At 43.4% G+C, this 22087-nt stretch overlaps 1 protein-coding gene across 2 annotated transcripts in view; it reads right to left on the bottom strand.

Moving 5' to 3' along the window:
• Nucleotides 1–13221, bottom strand: part of MYCBPAP (MYCBP associated protein) — an 835305-nt gene extending 822084 nt beyond the window's left edge. For both annotated transcript variants that reach the window (XM_085617113.1, XM_085617114.1), the window contains exon 1: nucleotides 13106–13221. In XM_085617113.1, the coding sequence (XP_085473239.1) occupies nucleotides 13106–13196 (91 nt within the window). In that variant the 5' untranslated portion in view covers nucleotides 13197–13221. The remainder of the gene's footprint in view (nucleotides 1–13105) is intronic.
• Between the last annotated feature and the right edge of the window lie 8866 nt (nucleotides 13222–22087).

The raw sequence follows: 22087 nt of genomic DNA, 5'->3' as shown, positions 1-22087 counted from the left end.
ATTGTACTACCAGCACCGCTTTAAACCAACAACCCGGTCCTGAAGATGATTCTGATTTAAAGGATCGAAATGTCGTCGACCATTCAGCGCAACTTTACAGCGCATTATTCATTATGGTTCCATCAAATAATTGCATAATTTATTGAAAGCATTGTCCGAACCATCCTTCACTGTATATATTATCCTACCTTGCGCCGTTTTTCGCTGTATACACATTGTCACTTGCGTCGCCACTTGTTTTGTCACATGCACCTTCTAGCACCAAGTTCAATGTCGGGTTGTTTTTATGCAATTCCTTGCCTACAGTGCTGCTACAACTGTACTTGATTATGTTTAAAAATATTTGATGCCTTGTGCACCTCTCCAAAAAATCGCTGACCAGGAGTCTTCCTTTTCCTGTGCTGCAATGCTCTTTGACATGCATATTCTAAACCGTCTCTCATAATTATACCAGTTGAGATATTGTTGTTTATTCTCTCGTACCTACCCACCTCTCAACGTGGTTTATGGGTTATACTCCTGTCGTACCTTACAAGACCTTTTCACAGTGGCACTGATGCAGCAACTAGGACAGGGAGCCAGGGAGTGAATATAAAGGCCTCGGGGAAGAGGCTGGGGCGTAACTGTAGACAAGGTTAGAATAAACTGACCTTCACACAGGGAATAAGGAATGTATTCATTAGCTGGGGTCAGAGGGATTTGTGGGTTTGTTGGAAACATTTTCTGTGTGTTACTCCATTGTTTTAGAAGGTGCAATGTGGCTAAGTGATTTTTGGTTTTTTTGCTGCAAGAAGTAAAAGAAGCGCGGTCCCGAAAGTGAAAGAGGACAGCGCTGCAGCCGGAGCATGGGTGGATACTAGCCTACTCGCCCCAACCGAAGAGCAGGGAGAGCAAGCATGTTACAGAAAGGAGGGTTCACGCGCCCCTTCCCTGCTGCTAAACACAAGTGAAAGAACAAGCATCGATCTCTTGTCTTTATGGGGCCATGTGTTTCTAATTGGAAACACATGGCCCCATAAAGTCAAGAAAGTGCTTTGTGACAGCTGTAAAGCAGGCGACCCAGTCGGATCGGAGACGAAAGGGCGTCCACAAAAAACCCTAATTTCCAATGGCAGGCCACCATTTAGCATAAACGGTGACGCCAGCCAATGGAAATGAGGGGCGGGGCTTAAAGCCCTTTTCTGAAATCCCTCTCTCACAAAATGTCTCGCCAGCGAGCAGCGCATGCGCTGCAACGCAGGTGAGACCTAAAAAAGGCAAACTAGCCGACTTTGACAAGATGTTGGAAAAAGCTAGTCAAACAATTACTGAAGGAAGCTTGTTCAGATCTGGTCTGATGGCACCAAAAAGAAGGAACCGAGGTCAGCGCTCTAGGGTGGAGCTTATATAGGCACCCTGCACGTCACTTCCAGCATGGATGATGCCATGCAGAGCCAAACGACACCACCTATTAGCGAGTAAGAAGATTGCAACAACAAAAAAAATCTGGATCCATTCTGATGCCTGGAGAATAATCTATGGTAAGGAATCTGCAAAGAAGCCTCTATAAGATACCAAGGCTGTGTAGTACTGAATACACCTTATGCCTCTTCAATCTACAACCAGACACTCCCTGATCCTTTATCTATCTTTCTCTCTCTTGCAGGTCCATTCTTTCTCCCTTGGTAACGTTATTTATTGTCTTTCTCTTCCTCTTCCTTTCCAGTGAGTGTTTTTTTTCCCTCTCTTGCTTTAGGGAAATGTCTGATGAAGTAAAATAAGTGCAGATCCCTGAAATTTAGTGCCAGTGGCCAACACCGGCAATCACTGGCTCAAATTAAACACTGGATCTGGGTCCTAATGACCTACAAGCTTGACAATATACTGATCGATCCGAAGCTAGTCAATCCATCTTTACACTGTACAGTTTGGATCTACTGCCAGTATATTATTGCTAATAATGCATCTGGTACGTTATCTTATGTTACAATGTTTGTAAGATGGTCAAATGCGGATTCAGCCCGCTAGTGTAGTGTGTCATTCTGGCACCACCGATGGAAGTTCAAATTAAGGAGTTACAAGAAGTAGAGCAAAAATAAGGTGAACTTTGGTGCCAATATTAGCTCCAGTACGAATAGCTGTTCTCAGCATATGGTACTCCTTAATATTGGTATGGAATCAAATACTGATACGGTTATCTTCCACCCCCGACTTTAGAGGTCAGTCAAAGATTCCAGTCACTTAACCCTAAAACAGTCTCAAATTTTGAAAATAGTCAAGCTTTGACATGGTCTATTAACTTTTAGAAATGGGCTTTCTGGTTGGCTAGGGTTGCACCTAAGCCAGGCAGAATCCACCACTCTAGTCAGGATGAGCTGATTACGCATCTAAAATAACCCCGGCTCACCCCCTTGGTAGCTTGGCACAAGCAATCAGGCTTATCTCAGAGACAATGTGTAAGGTATTTGCACATAACAAATAGTAATACAGTGAAAACACAACAAAAGAACATCACCCGATTTAGAATAAATATCCAGTATTTATCTGTGTAAAACAAGACAAAAGAGGTAAGTATTCAACATACAGTTATCAAAATACAAATATTTCAAAAATATGCTTCATATACAGTTCCTTGAGGTCGATAGCTCCATCCGGGGCGATCACGGCATCGTGAACAAACAAATCCAACAGTTCCGGTTGGCCGTGGAGTCACGGGCCAGCTACAGTGTCAGTGAGACCCGTAAAACAGTACCTTTTGAGATGCAGGGCGTCGTACCTTGTGGTGAGCTCTGGAGGAGTAACGTGGGAAGGCGTCGGTTACGGAAGTCGGTGCAGGAGTCATCAGGCCCTTGAAGTCCCATGCGTGGCAGATCGAACTCCATGAGTTTGAAGTCAGGAGCTCAGGCAGGTGTCAAGGCTGAGATGTGAAGTGGGGCGGAGCTACATGCGGTACTCTCAGGTCGTGGTGAACGCACCGGCTCAGCAGCGGCCGTCAAGCGACGTTGAGGAGAGCAGAGCTGCAGTGCGAAGTAGGGCGGTGCACGTTGTGATGCTGACAGGTCACGGTGCAAGCAGCGTCGTCGTTGTAGCTGAGACACTGTTGTCAGTAGGCCCAAGGCTGCGGTGCCAGATGGGGCAATGCAGTGTGTGGGGCCCACAGGTCATGGTGCAGGCAGCAGCTTCAGTTGACAATCTCGAGTCCAAAGAGCTGGCATCAGTGGCCAAGGCTGGGGTGTGGGACGGGGCCGTGCGCCGAGTAACCTTAGAGCAGTGCCCCCAAACCACGGTTCAGTCAGCAACGTTGATGTCAGCTTGGAGCGTCATCATCATTGAGACCAGGACTGCGGTGCGAAATGGGACGGTGCTATGTGTTCTCCACGAGCAGTGTCCACAGGTCACGGTGCAGGCAGCGGCGTCAGTGACGGCGTTGCAGTGTGCTCTGGGATACCAGGGCTGCAGTGTGAAGCGAGGCAGTGCGGTGCCCACAGATAATGGTGCAAGGAGTGGCTCAGTGGCCCTGTCATCAGTGAGACCAGGGTTGCAGTGCTAGGTGCAGCGGTGCCCTCTGCGGTGCCTGCAGAGCACAGAGCTGGCAGCGGCATCATTGACAGCATTGGGTTGCATTTTTTTCTGTTGCAGCACAGAACACATAGTTCTCAGTGCTGGTACCAGAAGACCTTGAAGCCTTTGTTGTTCCTGAGACTTCTTGAACAGGAGGCATGCTCTACCTCATGCCCTTGGAGACACTCAGAAAGAAGATTACAGAAAGTTCAGTCGAATCCTTTCTCTGCCCAAGACAGAAGCAGCTACTGAAGGCCAACACAGCAAAGCACACTGCAAAGTGGAAGTCTCTCCTCACAGCTTCTCCAGCTTTTCTTCTTGACAGGTTCCTTGATCCAAAAGAGTTCTAAAGTTCTGGGGTCAGGGCCCCAATATTTATATCACATTTCCCTGTGAAGTTGGCACAAACAAAGTTCCACTGGCATACATAATTCAGTTCTGCTGGCTCAGGCCAGGCTCATTCCAGGGGGCGGAGACAGCATTGTGGAAGACAGACACAGTCCATTCAGGTGCAAGCTATGAATCACCCAGGAAAGGCAGGACACACCTCAACCCTCACCCTGGGTGTCTATCTAATATGAATTCACAAACCAGGCACTGAACGTCTAAAGCCCAGACAGCGAACACACAACAGGCAGAGGTACAGAGAAAATTAGACATGAAACACCCACTTTCTAAAAGTAGTATTTTCAAACACGCAATATTAAAATAATTCTTTACTAAAAAATTTATTTTTAAATACTGAGTTCAGGAAGCTTAAACTCCATTTCTCTATCGTGTCACAATAGAAAGTAATGCTTGTAAAAGTTACAAAGCACCTCTCATGTCAGCCTATGGGCCAGATAGCCTTGCAATAGTTAAAAACGAAATACACAGTCTTTCACTATCAGAACATGTATAACACAGCAGTACATGTCCTACCTTTCACATACACTGCACCCTGCCCATGGGGTACCTTGGGCCTACACGAGGAGTGTTTTACATGTAAGAAAAGGGAAGGTTTGGGCCTGGCAAGTGGGTGCACTTGCCAGGTCGACATGGTAGTAAAAACTGTGCACAGACACTAAAGTGGCAGGTCTGAGGCACATTTGAAAGGATGTCTGTGTGGGTGGCAAAATCAGAACTGCAGGCCCACTAGCAGCTTTTGATTTACAGGCCCTGGGCACACACAGTGCACGGTACTAGGGACTTAATAGTAAATCAAATAAACCAATAATAGAAACACCAATCCATAAACAAAATGTACATGGCGAGCATATGCACTTTACCACAGAACAGCAGTGGTAAAGTGCCCATTGTCCTAAAACCAACCAAAACAAGGTCAAAAACAGGAGGCCAAAAAGCAAAATGTCTGGGGGTAAACCCGCTGAAAAAGCCAAGTCTAACACTAACACGGTGACCTTACCAAGTCACTAGAGAGAGCAGTTGACATGACTGACAGCATGTGCACTGAAATTAGCATTGGTGTGGTAAAAGGTCACTGGGATGAGTTTAAAATGTAAGCGCTGCAGCTACTGCTCAATCTCTCGGGGTGGGTGGAACTCGCTGCGTTTACCTCCACGGAGTTACATGAAAACTCCACAAAATTCCGCGGAATTCCACGAACAGGCGAAAATAAGCAAGTCGAGCTGCTCACTCTCGTTTTTAGCCCTGGGAGCTTGTTCCATGTTCAAAAATTGGCTCCAAGAACGGCAACAGAGGGTGCTGCTTCTTGAGTTGGTTTTGCTGCGCTTGAGTAGATTTTCTACTTGGGTACCAGCTTTCTCACCGTGAACGGTCGTGACAGCCCGGACTGGAAAATCTCGCCGGGTGCACTTATAGCATCTGAAAATTGCGCCAGGGGATGCCAATACTCACTCGCCAAGTTACCGTTGGTGAGCGAGAAAAAACTCCACCCCACGGCGTTGCCAGAATTTGGCTGTAAAAAGTAGCAAACTCCACCAGCAGAACACAATTTATCGCCCACCCCTAGTAATCTCATGGTCAACAAATGAGTGCCAGTATCCAGTGGCATAATGCCAAATTATGGGACTCCCCTGCACAAAATGAAGAGGGGCCCTTGACTCTAACATCTCACAGATCGTCATTGCCTTTGGCCTGGTTAGGGGACCCCTAAAAGGGTTGAGGGCCACTGAAGAGGTTGGAAGCCCCTGAAGAGTTTGGGACCCACCTGCAGAGCAGGGGCTGCAGGGGCTTGTTACACTCTGCCAGTACCCCATCCTAAGCATTAACAAGCAATACTCACCTTGCAAACGAACGTGCAGTAATACCCCGCCACCAACACATTCAAGAAATACTTTTATGCAAGCTCGGAAAAAATTGACACATTATTCATGTAACAATAAATCTCCAATATTGTAAAATTATATCTTCACCATTATGTTAACATCAGTGTGAGGAACAAAATACATACATTATCCCCTAGTATATTTCACTGTGTCCTCTATGGTTGCATGTGATTCTAAATAACACAATGCTGAAGCAAAGTTTAAATGTCACAGGTATGTCAACTCCAAGTAAGCAATCTAAATCTATAACCATTTCTCTGTTGATTGTTGCTCCTCTATTCTCATTAAAGAAAACACAATATGATAATAAACAGAGGACCAACAAGGTAGCAAGACTATTTCAAATCATTCACCGATATGTCCCATTGACTTTCTTCTTGCACATGCATTTATACTGTGCCTGGTGACTGGCAAAATACACTTTACTCTTTTACACTAAATACTTACATACTACAGACGAAGACCCTCAAAACACCCTTAACACAAGTTGATTCAAGCACAGGAAGGCAATGTCATTTATTAAGGATTCAATTGAAGTATTCTGATGCTTATATTTAGATCTTAGCTACTATATCGAAGCTGCAATTTGCCTCTGCATACACATATCCATTTCCTTGGTGAAGTCAAAAAGATGGATACATTGTCTAGTGTGCGACAAGTAGATTCTGCTAAACGAGTGTAGCTGGTATAGAATGCTGCATTGAGACTTATTCTTGGCTCAAGTAAAAAAAAAAAAAGATTGTGTTTCCAATGTAAGAAGGGCCTTACATTGGCCAACGCGAATTTCTAAAACTATGTTGACTGTCCCATAATTGTATCCATAATGTTACATGCAAAGCGCATTAGCAAAATACTTCCTTGCAGCCGGAATTCTTTTTGGTAGGGGGGGGAATATTTTGTGTGTCTGATCTCGCTTTTCATTCAATGCTCCTAAATCTTTGTGCAATCTTCCTAGGAACATGAGATTTGATCAATTCCCGAGTCTGTATGAAAAAACTTTAAAACAGTTTTTCTTAGTTTGACCATGGCCACCACTCGGACTGTCTGCTTCATAGGACCCTGAGGTGAAGTACTTTGATGATCAGCACCTCACAATATTGCACAGGGTGCTATATGAATTTAGCTAGGAGCAGGACAAAATGGCCTATTCTGTGGACGAATTAAGAAGGTAGTTGGCAAATGTGGATTAAAATACATCATTAGACCCTGCTCTAAAGTAAGCATTCATGGGGGAACTCCCATGCTTTTGTATCTTGGACAGGCTTGCATGCTCAGTACCAGAGACTAAAGTTGGACAGAATTGCCTGATACAAGTATGGTAAACTTACTAGCACCTATTTTTAGGGTGTTGGCTAACGTGTGTCCATTTTCAGGACATGGACTTACACCGGTCCCTGTTGTGCATGATTGTCATGAGCCCTGTTGTTTGTTGATACTAGCTTTACCTCTGTCTCGGTTGTCAATTTTCCTGCAGAACTTATTCAACCCTTATGTAGAGAGGAGGGTAAAATGTCAAACTCCCCTTTGTCATTGGTATTTGTCACAGTTATTCACAAAGTGATCATCTCAAGGTATTTGAAGCAGTACCTTTCCTTGGGGATATTCAGAATACTCTCACAGAATCCCCTTTATCCTCCCCATCAATATATATATATAAAACCTTAATGGACCTGTTCCTTGCCACGACTACCAATTTTAATCAAATGATTGTACTATCACAGGGTGGCCCTAAAATTTAAAACCATAAGCAAATGTCTCAAAAGATATGAATCATGGATGGACAATAATACCTTAAAATTACATCAACCAAAAATATGTCATGTTCATGGAACCAAAAGACTTGCTTATAATCATTGCCACCCTTTTGGCGATCTAGTTACCATCAAAATAAAAAATTTGAAACCTGTTAATTTGTGGGACATGCACCTCAGCCTGATATGATTAGGGGACGGAGGATTAAAAACCGTATTCAATCAAATCAACAAAGAAAAAAGCCCTGTTTATTTCCCCTCATTTGTTGGTGGGGGCATTGGTGAATTCATGACTACACTATGGGAACATGTTGGACCTCTAGTTATCTTGCTACCAAATCAAAAGACTCCAGCCAATTAAAAATGCATCTGGGAGACATTTTTTAGATCCAGCCTAGGCAGTGCGCATTTTCTGTCTTTGAGACATGGGGTATTTACTATATGGGCTTCCAACACGCCCAGCACTTCTCATTGGTTGTTTCCTCTGACTTTTGAAAATCCTTTGCTGTTGGTAAATGTTTACATTTGTCCCACCTTTTGGCTGTTTTATTGCCGCCATGGAGACTGCCTCTGCTACATGGATACTTTCCCTATTGGCCATATGTTTAGTTTATGCACACTATTTTTATTTATTTTATTTTTGCAACTTTGGCTGTCTTGCCCAGATGGTTAGACTCCCACCGAAACTCGAACCTGGTTCCCCAGCATCAAAGTGATGCACTCTAGCCGTTACACCACTTCCTGTCCCCTGTCTATTGCTTAACCAGAGAAGCTGACGCACCATTTCTGTGAACAGGCCTGTAAATAATATTCTTATCTTGTTCAACTACTAGCTGATGGTTGTTTCCGAACAGCAAAATGTAAACAAATGGCTGGTATGTTTTTTCCTGTCCTGTCCCCCAATCATTATCTTCCTTCTTGCTCCTCCTGCGCTCCGGTGACTGCAACGCTGCCCAAACAACGGACGCATCGGAAGACCGGGATTAAACCCTTGTTTCTCTCTGTGTTGGTACTCTGTGAAGCTCTCAACTGTTTTAGCCGACACTCTGAAATCCAGGCGGCAAGAGAGAACTGAATGGGCAAGATTTAGATGGGGTAAGTGTGAGTGTCTCAATGTAGTGCAAAGAAGCTTTTTTTTTCAAAAGTGCATAGAGTGACTTGTAATCAATATTTGGCACTGGTTTTGCAGAAGCAAATATATTTCAAATATTAACTTTCTTCCTGAAATATTAGGCTTCTCAAATGTATATATTCATTTGTTTTTAAACTACATTACATAAATTATTGAATTTCTCCTTAAACAGCTGGAAATATACGTCCTCAACGGCGACTGTGACATTTACGCTCAGTGGGTCCACTTTATCAAATCATTAGTTCATGCAGTTATCTGATAAGTTGGATGAGGTTTTCCGGCAGACTATACAGCGCCAGGCATTGCAGCTGGTACAATTAGCCACAGCTTTCTGCTCAGCAGAGGCTAGTGAGGAACTCTGGCTTTGGGGTTCAGCAGCAGGTGATCTTTGTAACAGGAATAGTGGGGTCGGGATGTTAGAGTACATTTATGGTGACCTGGTTCCCATGTGAACACACTGTAAAAAAACTCATTAGAATGGAGACCTTTAAATTACAAGTGCCAAAGCTGCCAAATTGTATTTTGCTACTAATATTCTGCTAGCTACCTACACTTACATTGGATGCTTAAAAGCTTGCTTTTTGTACCGTGTAAGGGTGCGTATTTGGAACAGTGATTTTGATGATCCTGTCTTGAGTCCCTCGCCAGAGTAACGGTATATAGGTGCTCCCACTGCGTCTTCACTTCTCTAGCAGGCGATGGCATATCAGGTGGCAGTATTTGATACTCCCGATGACTTCCTGGCACACGGGATCACTGCATCTCGCAGCACATGGGCTCCTGCCTGATCGGCATGGTGAACTCCTTCCGGCATATGACGTCAACTACTGCGCAAGGCCACGGCCCTCACCACAAGACAGTCTTTTCTATGTTGGCCCCTCCTGGCACATAGGATCGCTGTCTGCTACTACACAAGGCTACGGCCCTTACTGCACTGCAGTCTTTTCCACTGCAGCGCTCCCCTGGTTTACGGGGGTGGCATCCACATATTCAATACCCTGATGGGTGCAGCAGCTGTTTCCTCACACCTCGTACAATTAGTCCACTCGACAGGGCTCTCTACTGGACCTCACTCCTGACAAATCTCTACTCTTACTCAAAGGCACATTGGTTTCGGCAAGCCAGCAGGCACTGGTGCTCCAGGCTCCCGGGTAGGTGGCCTTGAATTCCCTTGGTGATGTCCCTCACCCAGCAGGGAGACAAGCAGGCCTTGGCCCCCAATCCTAGTCACAGGCAGAAGTTTTACAGCACTTACCCTCCTAACAGAGAATGTCTGCTTCCCCTCCTCACACAGCCTGGCTGATTGCTAAGCATATGACAATTGCTGGGGTTCCAAACGTCCCTTCTCAAAGTCCATTTCCATACACCGAATGTGATTTAGGGTCTGTGTCTTTGAAGTTTTATGCTGGGGTTCTGCTTCCTTTGAAGTGTCTACTCTCTGCTCCCTCTTCCTCTTGAAAAGCAGTCTGTCACAGCAGAACTGTCTTCATAACTGATAGTCCCTCAACACAGGTCATGGGAGTGACTAGAGTTTACAACTGGATGTCAGCCACAGTGATATGTGAATCAAAAGGTTAGCCCAGGACCCCAAGCCCTACTCTTTATGATTCTCTTATCAGCCCCATCTCCTTCCTGAGATGTGCCCAAGCCCCTTCCTTGTGACTTTTCATTTAATCAAAGAGCACCCTTTGAAGTAATCAGGGATAGCCTGACACTCCCCTCCCTAGTTTGTGCCCCACTACGCTGACAGGAAAGCAGCAATAAATCTGCTATGGGGATCTCTCTACTTCCTTTTCAGGTTCTGGGTCTCCCAAATGGAGTCCAGCGCCCTCCATGTATTGCACCATTCGCAGGCACACGTACACCCACTGCATGTATAAAGAATACATGCACTGCACAGTGCTGTGTCCTCCATGTACTCTACCACTAATAGGCACACATACATCCAGCATATGCATTTAACAAGTCCACACTGCCCAGCACTGAATCTTATGTACTGTAACACTCATAGGCACACATACATCAAGCATATGTATTTAACATGCACTCACTGTCTCTTCATTTATTGTACCACTCATAGGTACACATACCTGCACGAACTACACAGCGCTACATCCTTCAGATACTGTACCACGCATAGGCATATATACACCTGCCGCATGCATTCACTAAGCATGCACGGCACAGGCCTAATATTATTCTTGCGTTGTACCTTTCCCAGGCACACATACACCCAGAGAAGATACTCCACTTCTGTGCTGCGCAGCACTACATGCCAAACTGATGTAGGCCAAGGGTGGGTTAAGCGCACGGCAGAGAAACTTAAAAAAATTAGTTAGCTTCCAGTGACAGAGATTAATAAAGGCAGCACACACAAAGTGGGTAAGTGTATAAAAAATATGGAAAAGTGGAGACACATGCTCAGTGTGAAAAAACTGCCCTCACTCACAAAATTGTGTAATGCTTCATTATAGGGCGTGCTACTAACACCCCTGCACAGACCAACACCTGGGGTGGAGCAATAGGGTGGGGAAAACAATCCACAAAATGAAATTTGGGATCACCGAAGAAAAGTGCAGCCTGTGAAAATTAAAACAAGTTTGGATGTATACCTGCTCAAAATTTTTATTCCTGGGCCATCCGGCTAGGTTTAAAAACGTGAAGGATGGAGTGAAAGGAGAGAATTAAAATTCCTTCACCCCTCGGTCGACATGTTTCTGCCGTATAAGTCGTGCCCACAGTGATGGGTTACTGCGGCATTCATCAGGACCCTTCGGATCCCAAAAAGAGGTACCCTCTAATCCTACCTCTGGTATCTGTGGAATATAATCCTTCCTAATCAGGGAAACCCTATTCAAGCAAACACTCCGTAATCAAGTTTCATCAAACAGATCGCTGGAAATAGCAAGGTGCTGGGAGTGACCCCCTGTAGTCAAATTTACATCAAGGTAGGTGCACTTCCTGGATATTTTCCACCCGACGCCAATTAGGTTAATAAAGACCTGTTCACTACACAACATTATGGTGCAACCACCGTGCTCGTGCTGCTTAACTGCTGGTGAAGGGGTAGCCTTCCATCTCTATGAGGTAAGCGCTTTGGGTGCCCCTTCCAGTCCAACAAGATCGCAATCTGTGAGACAAGCCTATGTCATGCCGCACACACATGATCTGTGCTTGATTATGACAACAAAAATCTGCATTTGAATCTATTCACTATATGCCATGATATTATCAACAATACATGCCCCATGGGCACAATACGTGCCTTTCTTGGGAACAAGTGATTGGAAGGGATATTACTGAGGATGAATGGAAACACATATAGCCAGGCACAACCACTCAGTGGCCCTGAATGAGGCCTACTAGAAGACACTTTTTGACTGGTATTTGTATCCTACTAAACTCAAAAAGATCTTTCCAGACACCTCCGACGGCGAGGCTGCGGCCTACAAGGGGACTTTCACCACATATGGTGGGATTGCCCCGTTATCCACGCGTTTTGGGAGGAAATCCTTTCACACATCAAAGACATACTTTGTTACCCCATTTCGACAACTATAGAGGGAGCTCTTTTGGGCATCGGGGATCCTGATCTTGAACACCAGACAAAAGCAAACAAGGCAATAATGTGGGCATGCTTAGGGGTGGCCAAAATAACAATAGCAGCAGCCTGGAAAAAGAAGGACACGTCAGCGATATCGTTCAGGCATGTAGATCTTTGCATCAGGGTGGCAATTCTTGACATATTGTGCGCATCTGTTTGTATCGGCTACCAATTACAGGCGTGTAAAGCTATGGGTGGCACTTTGGAACATTACGTGATGGGTAACAAACAAATGTCCTCTACATCTGTCTCTATTCATGGGAAGAGAAGTTCATAGGCGCATTATCCATCCATCCATACACCCATTCTTAGTTATCCATCTATCCATCAAGGCACTCAATCAATTATCAGTCCACACACTCAAACACCTATTTATCCTCCCATGCACTTTTCCATTTCTGCATCTATCTATATAATCATTTATGCACTCACTCGGGTATCAAGTCTTCCAACCGTTGGCTCATTCTCGCGTTCACCAAGTACTCGTCAATACGCGCCAATCAATAAAGAAATATACTTCAAAAAATAAACCGCCCTACTGACTTAGTCATTTTTTGCTTTCCTCTGGAAACGAGTTTTTTAGTGTTGCTTTTCCTTTTACAAATGTAAAACCACAAGCGTCTACGTACATGGAAAAAACATACAGAGTAATTTATTCATGAGATATTAAGGAACTTGATTTAATTGTCTGTTAAGCCAGAAGAAGGCAACGGGGCTGCCTCAAATCTCAGTATTTTGTTCCATCACGCTCTTTATCAGCAGTACACAGTATAACTAAAACCATATATACCCGGTGGAGTCTTGGTTCTTGAATCCTTTTTGGCCGGTCTATTCGCCATGCCCGCTCTCTCTCTCACTCTGGCTGCTCTCAGCGTCTCCATAGAAACAGCAAACAGTCGCAAGCGAGTCCGAAGCGCAGGCTAGAGAGGACGCGCGAGACTCCGGGAGCATTGACAACGATAAGAGACTAGAATTGTGGCCATTTTGGAACGGGGGATTAATCTATCGCAATCCGCACATCACTTTCGCATTCATTTTGCGATGGGAATCGTCGAATCCAGTGCACTTTAAATATCACTTAAGGTTATCCACCCTATCTCCGACAGAATTCATTGCAATATACTCGATTCCGGCGTCTCCCGACTGAAAGTACTAATTGGTATTTTAAAGCATCCCACTTTCCTGTTCTAAAATGTTGGTATGTTTGCGACAGACAGCTCGAAGATGTCCCGCGCGGTCAGAGCCTTCTCTTGGACCGCAGAATTCTTAAACAAGTGGAGTGGTAATGCTTAGCTGCCAATTTTTCAGACTGCTGATGTATAATATTCAAATGTTTCCATGTGTATGTGTGACATTGAAATGTTTTCGGAGTTAATGCTTGTGATATGAGAAACTTTCAGAAAAAGAAAAGATTGGATGACACATTTTGCCATTACTTGGCCCTTTAAAGGTAACTGCAACGTTGCATTGTGGGACTTGCAGTTGTTTTCTTAAAGCTTGCAGGAGGTTAAAAAAAAAAAAAGGACACATGCGGCAATAATAACCCAGCTACAGTTATAGTGCCTATATAGACAACCCTACCCACCTTTGCAGAGCCAAGCATGCAATTGGAATAAATAATCATGCAACACAATTTTGTTGGTAAAAGTTTACTGCAGGTTTATTCCAAACATAATTATGCCAACGTGGTGGGTTAATTTACGGGCGATCCAAGGGCAGGCAGCAGTGACTGGCCAACGCTGCCCTGCCCGCCTGAAGAGCCAAATTGCACCGTGGCCAACCCAATCAATGCTACCAGTTATGAAGGGAATTTGCCCCCTTGAGGACTGTGAACCAAAGGTCCACCACTTTACTCACGCCCTTTTAAGGGCGGAACATTACAAGGCAAGCCCCAGGTTGTTCAGGCTTACAACTGCCCGAAGGACTAGCGGGGCACCAGTGATTTTCCTCCAGAGACCTGCCATAAAGATTCCTGGGGTTTGGCACAGTCTTCCCTATTGTGCTCCTGAAGAGGTACCCTTCCACCTTTGGATCGTCCAGTAGCTCCGCCAATGCCCAGGATGTGGTCACCCTCATATCTGGGGGGCCCCACCATGGCATGCTCCTTAACCACCTGCAACCTGCCATTAGCCCTTCTAGGTATACCATTTCCTTATCTACTTCTGACAGGTGTACCCCGTCCCTATCAATACCATGTGGTGTTCCACGAAGAGGCCACGCCTAATTTAACCAACCATTCTTAATTTAATTTGATTTGAACCATGCCCTCCAGCATGGTGGGCGTGTCCCTGGCTTTATTTTCCTTTCCGTAGGAATGTGATGGCCTCCCTGGAAGGGAGCTCCATTCTTAACCACAGCTTTATTACCCTTCAAGCTAATGCAGGCGTCAACCTCCTGCAACCTGTAGTTACCAATCCTTCTAGCTGGACAATCACCCGATCTACCTCTGATAGGTGTGCCCCGTCCCTATCCGGGTACCTAGTGGTGTGTGCACAAAAGAGGCCATGCCTCTTTACCAAGGCCTTCTAATTGGTTTGCATTTGAGTTGACCCAAGCCCTCCTGCTTGGTGGGCTTGTACCTGGCTGTATTTACCCATATTTAACTATTCGATGGCCTCACCGAAAGTTGGGAACTCCTGTTCCCTTCTTTAACCACAGCCACGAATACTCTTAAAGTTATTGCTTGGGGCCAACCAATCCCTATCTCTACCCACTGACCTCCAATAGTATGGGAGTGCAGTGCCAACAGGAGCTAGAACCCCAAGAGCAATAAAACTAAGCCCTTGTTTACACCCCCTACTTGGTGTTTTCCTAATTTGAGGGTTCGAACTGATAACAATATGCCGCACCATCACCTAGGCATAGCCCTTTCATCCTTAGGAGTCATGTGACACGTCACACTAAGCTGTCTCATCTCCTTACGAGGATGCCAGGTGACCTCCTAACCTAAACCAGACAGAGGTAGATCTACCCACAGGAGATGAAGCCCAAGGTTCTTTTAAGGTACTCCTAATACTCTGCTATATTTCATGTCCTTATTGCTTGCAACGTCAATTACTCAAGAAAAGTAGTTCTACCTTTGCATATATAGGTGGATCATATGAATCTCACTGATATGTCACCCAAGTCTGATTGTCAGCAGCCACATCATTTGGAAAAGGACACGAACACATAAATAACAATATAGGGTTGAAGATAATGTTTTTTATCTTTATTGTTTTGATACAAAAATTCAATTAATGAGTCTGCAAATGGATCGTGGATTAAAGATAAACAACACAACAGAATTTTTTTGATAATGATAAATACAAAAAATCAAAAGTGGGCCCCCATCAGGGGATAGACAGAGTAAATGTACAGTTAAATAGCAATCATATTGTCAGGCACACCATACATTCGTACACAGTCAAACAAAAACATAAAGCATACATAAACTCTCCATTAAAATATATGAGAAAAAGCGGAGGAACAAGGTCCTCACAATGTGTAGGCGTCTAAAGGGTTAAACACCACTAGTTCTATAAGGGGGATACGCCAGATCAAAACAACGGGACACGCCGACGCGCGTTTCGGTGCAATCACCCACTCAACAGGGTGCCACCTTCTTCAGGGCGTTTTCTCTAATTACAGGGGGCCCAGCTATAACTTCATCAGAACCTCGTCGAGGGTAGACTATCAATAGCAAGGGAGATGATAGATAGATCCGCTTAGTATAAGAGTCCTTTCAGCTTGAGTGGCAGAGACTATCGGTAATCAAAACTTCAGGGCTAATGGAAATGCCCCAATATTTGTAGATGGAGACGGTTAAATGCCGTGGGTAGCTAGGAGCTAGGGATAGATGCTATGAAGGTCAAGAGGCAACTCAATGCTCGATGTAGAAACTTTTCAGGACTAAGAAGAGTGCCCCAACGTCTGTTTGTCGACTCAGAAAGCTACGATAATGGCTAGAAAGCTTGAGATTGGAGGTACGATATTCAAAGAGCAGCTGAAATCGTGTTCGTTTTGCCACACGATGGATACACAATAAAAACGGGTGGCAGCCACTCAACAGAAGATCACGATAATTGTCGAAGCGGTAAGGCTGTGGCTGAGGATAGGATTCATGCTGTCTAAAGCCGACGTGGGGCACAGGAAACGAGGTTCCAGGAGAAAGGTTACCGTACTTGCAACACCCATCAGTTTGGCTGCGATCTTTAGATGCTGTGTCACTATGCTGGTGCTGGAGCGGGTAGTGCAAAATTTTGTATACCCCCCCATTTCTGCATGTTTATATTAATTCGAATAATCTATTATTGTAACATTATTAATCTGTTTGGAGTGATAACTCACCAATTATATTAATGAAAGAATTACACGTGGGATTTGCATGGTTAAACTGACTGTATACTAATATATGTACGCATACTAATGGTAGAAAATTAGAATATTGCTTGACATATGTTGCTTTTGTGACGTAATCGTAAGTTGCACCAGATGACATCACTGGGTGAATATAAATGCTTTAAATGTTGCTATCATGCTAGATAATTACTTACACATAGGGGAATTAGTGAGGGGTTAACATTTCATTAGACATTTCAATGTTTTAATTACGTTTTGTGTTTGATTTACTTAAGTTGACCATTTGGGCCTAAGAAAAGATGGCTGACCGAGAGACACGACGTGACTACTACCGTTTCACGAGGTTTAAGGTGAAGTGCGCCTGTGCCACCGCCAGCAACAAGTGGCCTCGTCCTGACCCCAGACAAGTTGTACCCATCAAGGTCACACTGGGAGAATCGCCAAATTCACGAAACAAAGGACTGTCTTTAAAACCGGAACCAGCAAGTGTGATGACTTAACCTAAGCAGCCAATCAGGACTACCTAAAACTGATTTTTGTTACATTTTGACGTTAGTTTCTTTATAAAAGTTGGTAGACAAAGTGAATTAGGAACCTTCTCATTGAGCGAACTTTCCTTTTTCCTGACGTTATGCTGAAGAAGAGGACGGTGTGCTGGAGCAGAGTTTTCTGTTGAAAATTTATCGAGTTTTAAACTCCAGTTTGTGTTATATGTCGTGATTAAAATTACTGATTTATAATTATAAAAATACTAACTTTGTTGGTGTCTAAATTAACCAACATTACTAATGAGAGTATTACACGCGGGAATGCATTTATGTTGCTTATTAATACGTGAACTAAATTGGTGAGCAAATTAATTAAAAGTGCTATTTGTTTCGCGTTTGTGCTTTTAAAATAACGTGCTCTAATGCTTCTTTGTGTTGCAGACGGCTAGGTAATTACATACACATAAGGGTATTAGTGGGGATTAACACTGTATAATCATTATGATGTGGTAACGTTGTTTTGTGTTTCTTTTAATTAAGATGGTCCGTTTTGGCCTAAACAAAGATGGCTGCCATTTACAGCCTGCGCTCGAGTGATTGAGATGTGACGAGAGGCCTTGCTGAACATGGTTGAAAGTCACCTGACCACAGCCTCTGTCCGATTCAAAAGTTTCCGTGAGGACAGCAGCTCCGGGCATGTTTCCAATTGTCCTTGGAGAAGAATTAAGCCACAATGAACATTGATAAATCTGCGGTGGCTCTGCTATGGTACTAAGGAAGAGCATTCATAAATGTTTCGCTTGTAAACTCGAGTTTCCTTCTTCCGTGTTTTTATTTTTGTGATTTTTCCTGAGCGGAGGTTTTCTAAATGTTACCAAGTGACATCCTTTCCTGCTCGCTCTGCTCAGTGGCTCAACGGATATATGAAGTTTGTTTGTAACTTTATTTTTCGATATTTTTGTTATAAATATACTAGACTAGAGAGGGTCCGTGTTCTTTGTGGTCATTGCGTTTTGGATTTTTGAGACCACTTCTTCCTGAACCTATGTGGAGGACGGCAGCTCGAGAGACTTTACCGAGAGACCTATCCTGACCCATTTAGCTAGAATAGGTAACTATGAGAATAATGATTTTGCTATTGATTGACTTTCATTTTGAACTAATTTAGATAAACAGCCATTTGTTTGAATTCCAGTGTCAGGTGGTTATTTCTTTGTCATTTATTGAGTTTTCAAATGTATTTCCTATGTTTAAAATCATGACTCAGGACAATTTCTTTATGGTCGCATTGACCCTGTTTAGATGCAGATTGGTTTAGGTTTTCTCTCCTATATTCAGTGTGGATAGAGTAATAGTGTGAATTTAGTGTGATGGGCCCTAGCGTATGATGAGTGTATGTGCGTGCGACTGTGGATTTACTCTGTCCATGGAAGTAGGGAGAATTTATATGCGCCGATCTGCAGCAGTGACACTGCTGGACAGCTGTTTTACTGAATCTTTGACAGACTGAATTGCTGCCTGACTTTGATGAATTAAAGACTTTTCCACGACTTGATTGACTTAGAGGACGACTAATAGCCAGATTAGGTAAATATGATGTTCCGTGGTTTGGTTTATGATTTATTAAATTTGCAATTAATTAGATAAACAAAATTATTATTTTAACAAACATATGTGTTGGGTGATTTATTTGAAGAGACTAGAATCAGATTAAATGTAGATTAAAGAATTGAGTCACCAAATATCCAAATTCAACTAACTGATCCATTGGCTAAATTAGGGGAATATCTCGAGGTTCTGAGTTTAATAAAGGTACTTAATGTATGTTCAGGTAAACTAGGTTCTTTAGTTGAAAAGATATTCCTTTCATGTCAGCGTTTGGACAATTTATCTCTCCAGTGAGAACGGATCAATGAAGTGTGAGTGTTGGTGTTATGGGCCCCACCAATGAAAGTATTGAGTGAATGAGCTAGTGTGATATTTGATCTGTGACAAAGGGAGGATTTAAAATTCCACGCTGCATCAGTTTTTCTGGTAGCAGTATGATGGTTGTTATTGTTTTGGGTTGGTGATTATAGCTTGTAAATTGCTTATTGGTTATTGATTGATATTGGTTTATGTATTAACACTATGTTGAATCGCGTCGAGTTCTATGCTGTTGGCACGGCTTCTGGGATGTAGGATGTTGGAAGTGTGTAACGGTTCCGTAGTAGGGCAGAGGTAAGCGCTGCTCTCGGGAAAGACGGAATTGTTGTTGCCCTGTAGGTACACAGGGAAAAACGCATAACGATTGAAGATGCACGACGCATTGTCTGGGTTCGATCTGGTGACATCGTCGCGTGTTGCCATTAGAAATAACTCCTGTATGAAAGAAGTGTATGGTAGCGAAGGTCACCTGTGAAGTTTTGGTCTTAGGTACCAGGAGTCCAAATGGCACTCCGATAACGCTTATCACTAGAAAGGTAATAGGTGCTCCCTAAGCTTGTTAGAAGGATAAAGTAGAGGGAAGTGCTACTTTATCAGCGTATGTCATAATTCTGTAGTAGGACAGACTGTTCGCTGTTCTCGGGAAAGACAGGATTCTGTGTGAATGTACTACATTTTCTCGTGTGAAAGTGCATGAATATGAAGGCATTCGGGTTAATTGTGAAACTCTAGTTTTATTTCTCAGGAGCATTGGGTCTCCAACCAAGTGTCTTAAATCTGGAGAAACGGTTAGCTAATGCTTGTTAGAAGGGTAAGGTAGAGGGATGTGCTACTTTATCAACAGAAGTAACGATTCCGTAGTAGGGCAGAGGTAAGCGCTGCTCTCGGGAAAGACGGAATTCTCGTGAGAAAGGTCTATTGCTGTTCCTTGGTTAGCGAAGCGGACAATGGTGGTGTTTTTGTGTTGTTACTAACAGAATTGTAAATTTGAAACAAAACTTACCGAGTGAATTTTGTAAAGGAGGGGTAGACAGGAGCAGGAGCTGCAGCAGCGGCTGCCGACGTCAGAATGACAGCGCTGGGATTGGCCAGTCAGTCGGAAACGTAGAATGCTCCAGATTGGTGTGTTAGTGTACGCCGCGCTAGGAGTGGAGAAGCAGAGGGTGACATAGATGTTCCGGATTGGTGCATTAGTGTGAGTCGCGCTACAATTGGACAGGAAAGCGGTACGGTTAAGAGGAGAAACTAGAGATACACGAAAAGGCAGAAAATATGTATTACGACAGCACAGAAAAGGAGAAGTCCTGGTTCAGTAGAATTAAAAAGTGGTTTAAGAAGGACAAACCGATTGTAACTAGGGAAGGACAATTACTTCCGCCACCGAAAACCCCCGCATCCTTTATGGTTGCGAAATATGGATATCACACCTGTATTTGGTTAGACAATTGGGTCAAGTATACTGAGAATGACTGAGTTTTGGCTTTTCCAGAACATGGTTCATTTAATTTGGCAGTTTTGAGAAATGTAAGAGAGAAAATGATGACTTTAGAATCAAGACCTAGACGGACACAATTTGAAGCATTGAGAGAATGGGAGGATGAGATGCATGATCGAGAAAGACAGAGAAGTGGCGGAAGGTATAGGTACATGTTTGGTAGGTCATACGGACATGAGAATCATGATGATCGAATGAGAAGGTGGCGGAATGCGAGTATGACTGAGGGTTTTTTCCCTGTAAGAACTGCAGGAGAAAATGAAGGAAGAAAATGCGCAGAAAAGAGACAATGTGGAATCGAGAGGGTATGGAGTGAATGAATCAGAGGATGATGTTCTTGATGACATGTTCTATTAAAATCCACCCCCATATCGGCCAGAACCAGAAATATTAACACCGAATGCCCCAGTAAAGGAAACTTTACGAATCATAAAATCGGAACCAGAGTTTCAGGATATGGGAAAAAACAATTCCATTAGAGAGGTAGAAAGGAAGTCCGGAAGTAAAATAAATGGAGAAAATTCAGCGGAACTAGCAAAGACAACCTTAGAATACAGAGAAAATAAGAGAATTAACCAAAAATCTGGAAGCTGTAACAGTTCCAGTAACGATAGGTCCAGTAATGCCTATTTTCGATAAACAAAAAGATGGCGAACATTGTTTAACGGTCCCTTATAAAAGCAATAAACAGGTTGAACAGCCAAAACTGAGTCAAAATGACAATCCATGGAGACAGACAATAAGTATGATTGAACCAAATATTTCAAATAATCCGTTTGTAGGCCAGAATTGTGCAGAAAGACGTATAACAACAGTGGAGTCAATATTAGAAACACAAAAGGATTCTAGACAAGGTAATGTAGAGAAGTCAGTAGGACCATCTACAGAGGAATTAAGTGAATGGTTGAGAAGCTTGCAGAAGAAAGACAAAGAATCTCAGTCAATAGATGTGGCCAGACTACGAATGGTACTGGAAGAGTTAATAGTAGGAACTATCTCTACGGAGAAACCTACCAGGATGAGGAGTTGTTATTTCTGTGTAAAAGCATAACTTGAAGAGCAAAAAGTCTCCATGAAAGATTAGAAGAAGTGGCAAATGAAATGGGTATAGATATTGAAAAGGTAAAAGCCCTACAGAAACCATTTCTAATAGATTTCACTGAAAAGGACATTGAAAATATGAATACCACAGGACGAATGAGTCAGATTAAGGAAATAATTATTTTGTTGAGAAAATGGGGAGATGTGGACAAATGGAAAAGTAGATGGTATCGAAAACGAGATGATGCTTCAGATCAAACCTTTTCAGCTTTCCCTGTTAGAGAAAAAGAGAAGGTAGTAACAGAATGCCCTATGAGAGAAATTCCAGGAGGAGGATATGTACATGTCCCATGGACTAGGCAAGATATTTTGTCATTCACAAATGACTTCCCTCGAGTACGTGAGAAACCCGTCGAGTGGTATAGACAGGTAGACAGATTTGTGAAATTGTCTAAAGTATTATGGATTGATCTAAACAGTC

The sequence above is a fragment of the Triturus cristatus genome, chromosome 7 (assembly GCF_964204655.1).
Source record: "Triturus cristatus chromosome 7, aTriCri1.1, whole genome shotgun sequence".
NCBI classification, from domain to species: Eukaryota; Metazoa; Chordata; class Amphibia; order Caudata; family Salamandridae; genus Triturus; species Triturus cristatus.
Note: the sequence above shows the minus strand (reverse complement) of the source record. Positions and strands in the feature narration are given on the sequence as shown.